This window comes from Carassius carassius, chromosome 14 (genome assembly GCF_963082965.1).
Source record: "Carassius carassius chromosome 14, fCarCar2.1, whole genome shotgun sequence".
Classification (NCBI taxonomy): Eukaryota; Metazoa; Chordata; class Actinopteri; order Cypriniformes; family Cyprinidae; genus Carassius; species Carassius carassius.
In genome coordinates, this window is record NC_081768.1 from 1,326,535 (window position 1) to 1,330,518 (window position 3,984).

The following is a 3,984-nucleotide window of genomic DNA, read 5'->3' on the forward strand; positions in this document are numbered from 1 at the left end:
TCATCAGCAACCAAATACCATCAATAAAATGACATTTGTGATCTGACAATGTATTTGTACATTATTCATCTCGGGTCAGCAAAGACAGATTTATTTATTTATTTCCAATAATGCTGCATTTTACGTTTCTGAATTTATTAAATCGTCAGTAAATGTTTTCTTACTTATTCCCTCACGTAATACAATGATTTCTCATGGCTGTTTTGTTAAGACCCACAATGTCAAGAAAAATCTTTTATAAAGAATAGCATAAATACAGGCTCACATTATTATTAACAAATATAATTTACATTCTGAAGCTAGTTAAATATGTGAGTTAGTTAGAGCTGTCCCACACAGAAACATATAATGCAAATCAACATTTTTTTATACCCAAAGAACAATATGCATGCTTCTTTTTTTAAATGGTTATTTTTCACTTAGTATTTAAGATGCTATTTGTGCACACATGGAGAAGGAGGTTGGCATATAGACCAACAATGAGTGATATTTAAATAAAATTTAGGCGCCAAAGAAACCCTAAACAAACCCATCAGTGCATTGATCCGCGGCCTCACACTGCGCGCGACCCCGCGCACTTCAAACGAGACCTAACGAGCAGATCATGGTCAACAATTAGTCCTAATTAAGTCGCCCATTGATGAGTTTACACTCTCCACAGACTGGCTCCAGCGTGTCTGGTGTGTGTGTGTGTGTGTGTGTGTGTGTGTGTGTGTGTGTGTGTGACAGAGTATTGATCTCCCTCTAATATCAACCCCATGATAACATTAAGACTAACTAAAACTAGCCACTGAAGGCCAATGGAGATTAATAACTCCTATAATCATTTTGCAAAATCAATCATTTATGCAGGTTTCATAGAGTGACGATTTTATCTACTTCACACCATTATTCAAGTTCTGATGCAATTATAATAGTAATCTAAAGTAATAATGCAAAAAATATATAATGATCTATCTTGCATCATAGTTTCTTTGGAGGAGTATTTTGGTTTATGGATTCATTAAACCATTAATAATAAATAAATAAGTATGGATGTAAGTAACACAACATTATATATTACATAAAATACAATACATATAATCTGTTTATCTGTCTGTCATTATTTATTGTTGCATTAGGTTCTTCAGATTAATATTTTGGATTATGTATTCATAAAATCCCAAGTAAAACAAGTAATCGATTTATTTGAACATGTAAAAGTACATTATATGATACAATCAATTCTTCAATTCAACAATTACATAACAATCAGGTTATTCATTTATTTATTGTTGCATAGGTTCTTCAAATGAGTATTTTTGTTTCTAGATTCACCAAATCACCAGTAAGTAAGTAAATAGATTTAGATCTTGATGTTACATTGTAGGTTCTTTAGATTAGTATTTTGTTTCTGGATTTGTTAAATCAACATTTATTTATTTGTTTGTTTTTGTTGAATTCTAGATTCCTCATGTAAGTATTTTGTACAGTGACTGAATTCATCATCAGTAGCTGTGTTTTTTTCCCTGTAAGAAGTAACAGAGTCTGATGAACTTATGCAACATAAGTGTTTTTAATAAAAACTGAACATGTGGATGGAATTTATCTCATTGATTTTTTTTGAGTTTGAATTTAATTTTAACTAATATTTGATTTTCATTTTCAACTTCTGACATGCATTCTTAAAATGCACTCAACTATCCAGGAGTAGCTTTATAATTTAGCATCTCATGTGTGAGTTTGTGAGGCGCCAGAGACTCATTTCAATGCTTGCCATTAGAAGTAAAACGCTTTCAGTGACTGAAGATAAAGGAGGAGACACTCAGACCCATAATATGCGAAGATGCATTTAATGTAATAAACAAGCGTGCTGAATTGACACATAATGGGGATCAAGAGTTAATCCGACAGTGATCCGCCCAAAGCCGCGCTCTCTTTCATCTCCCCGTTATCTGCCGATGGATGACGCTTGTCTTGAGTGGATGATGTTGCTCTCCGTCAATTGATTGTATCAGTGCATTGATGACTCTTCTCAGGTACTTGAGGTGAACACACGAGGTGCTCAGACTCGCTGGCGCCTGGATATCACAAGTACACCAAACGTGTGAACAAGACCATTGCGACACCCATTAACTTCAATTACAGAGTTATAATTCCGCTGAGAGTCGCTTTACTCATGCAGATGAGCGGAGAAGCTCCTATAAAGTCAGACCACTGACCAGATGAGCTACAGCTGATCAAATTATTAGGAAACATCATGTTCAAGAAGTTCTCCGTGGAGTGGTTGTCCCAGAGCTTCCATGCTCAAGATCTGGAGCAGGAGAAACGCGTCACAGTAAGAGCTCCTGATGATTTCAGTGATGCTCGCCACGCGTCTTCAGAAACGCTTGGAGAAGGAGAAACCAAGGACATGTCTTCTCCTACAAGTAAGTACGAGCTTCTGGTGTTCATTGTGTTTCTGGGTTGGTGATGGATCTAACAGGTCGTTTCTCTCGCATCAGACAGCTGTGGCTACTCCTCGGCCTCTGAGAGCGATGAGAGCGAAGGAGAGTCCGCGTCACAGCGGCGCGTCAGAACCAAGTTCAGCTCGGAGCAGATCTCGCGTCTGGAGAAGAGCTTCAGTAAACACAAGTACCTCGGAGCGACTCAGAGACGCAGGATAGCAGAGAAACTGCAGCTGTCTGAAACACAGGTGTGCAAGGCATGAGATTTCTAGATGTGACAGCAGATAGGCCTACTGTATTTGTTGAACTTATATTCATAAAGAGTCTTTTGCATTTGTCACACATCTGGCCTAATAATGTGAACTGCAAGATATCATGTCTTTATATTCAAATAAATAATTATTTTTATGCAATACATGCAATGCACTATTTATTTATTTATAATAACCCTATAATGCAACATAAATAATTAAATGTTTTATAATCTAAATTAATTATTGATTTATGTATTTATAATGAATTAAACTTATAATGCAACGTATATAAATAAATACTTTATCATTTAAATTAATTAGTAAGCTATTTGTTTATTAGTTTATTTATTTATTTATTTTACATTATAGGTTCTACAGATTTTTGGTCTTCAGTAAATAGACATAAAAAAGTTTTTCTTAATTAAAAGTCGCTAAGAGCAAAAAAAATAATTGCAACCATAAATATTTTAGATTTATTTTTAAAAAAATGTATTTTTTATTTTTTCAATTTTTTATTTTTTGTTCTTAGAGAGTTAAATTAATGTAATCTTTATGTGGAATTTTGCAAGCAAATAAATCGCATGCATTAGTTAAATTGTTCTTAACTCATTAATATTTTAGTGTCTCCTTTGTGAAATATAATATTGAAAGTGGATGATGTTTATGTTATTTATTTATGTATGTATTTATTTGTTTATTTAAGGTGAAAACGTGGTTCCAGAACAGACGGATGAAGCTGAAGCGGGAAGTTCAGGACGCGCGTGCAGCCGAGTTTTTTGTTGTGCTTCCGCCGGTGACGTCATTTCAGAACCACACCGCTAGCGGACAGCACTCGCGCCTCTATTTCCCGGCACAAATTCCCGCGCGACAGTTGCCGCCACCGATGTTGTTCCCGTCCTGCTACTTTTAAACCTCCTCATTGTTTTTTTTTTTTTTGTTTTTTTTTTTTTAATGATCGGATATAATCTATAATCTTGATGTAATATAAAAATATATAAAAATCCCCTAAATCAGGGTTTTTAATAGGTAAAATTTAAATGCAAGCACTGTATGTAGTTCTATAAACAAATTTTATATGTACATAAATGTTGTCTTTTCGCAAAATCTGAAAAATCCCATAAAATAAAAAATGCTTTGAATCAAGCTTCTTAGCCTTTTATTGTATCAGTCGAGTCTGATATATATGTGTATATATATAAACAGAGAGAGATATGTTACAGTACAATATTGTATTTCCTAGTTATATTTATATAATTTTATTTATTTAATTATTTATTTAATTATATTTTTATCAAACTGTTAAA

The 3,984-nt window shown here is 33.8% G+C and overlaps 1 protein-coding gene across 1 annotated transcript; it reads left to right on the forward strand.

The window, feature by feature from the left end:
- Positions 1-2,030: 2,030 nt before the first annotated feature.
- On the forward strand, positions 2,031-3,598 carry vent (ventral expressed homeobox). The gene is made up of 3 exons (XM_059565451.1): positions 2,031-2,408; positions 2,484-2,674; positions 3,384-3,598. The coding sequence occupies exons 1-3, from the start codon at positions 2,240-2,242 to the stop codon at positions 3,588-3,590; spliced, it is 567 nt and encodes a 188-aa protein (XP_059421434.1). The 5' UTR covers positions 2,031-2,239; the 3' UTR covers positions 3,591-3,598.
- Positions 3,599-3,984: the final 386 nt, after the last annotated feature.

Coding starts and splice junctions, on each gene's coding strand:
- vent (XM_059565451.1), top strand. CDS start 2,240: ATGTTCAAGAAGTTCTCCGTGGAGTGGTTGTCCCAGAGCTTCCATGCT. Junction 2,409..2,483: donor GGACATGTCTTCTCCTACAA/GTAAGTACGAGC, acceptor CTCTCGCATCAG/ACAGCTGTGGCTACTCCTCG. Junction 2,675..3,383: donor TGCAGCTGTCTGAAACACAG/GTGTGCAAGGCA, acceptor TGTTTATTTAAG/GTGAAAACGTGGTTCCAGAA.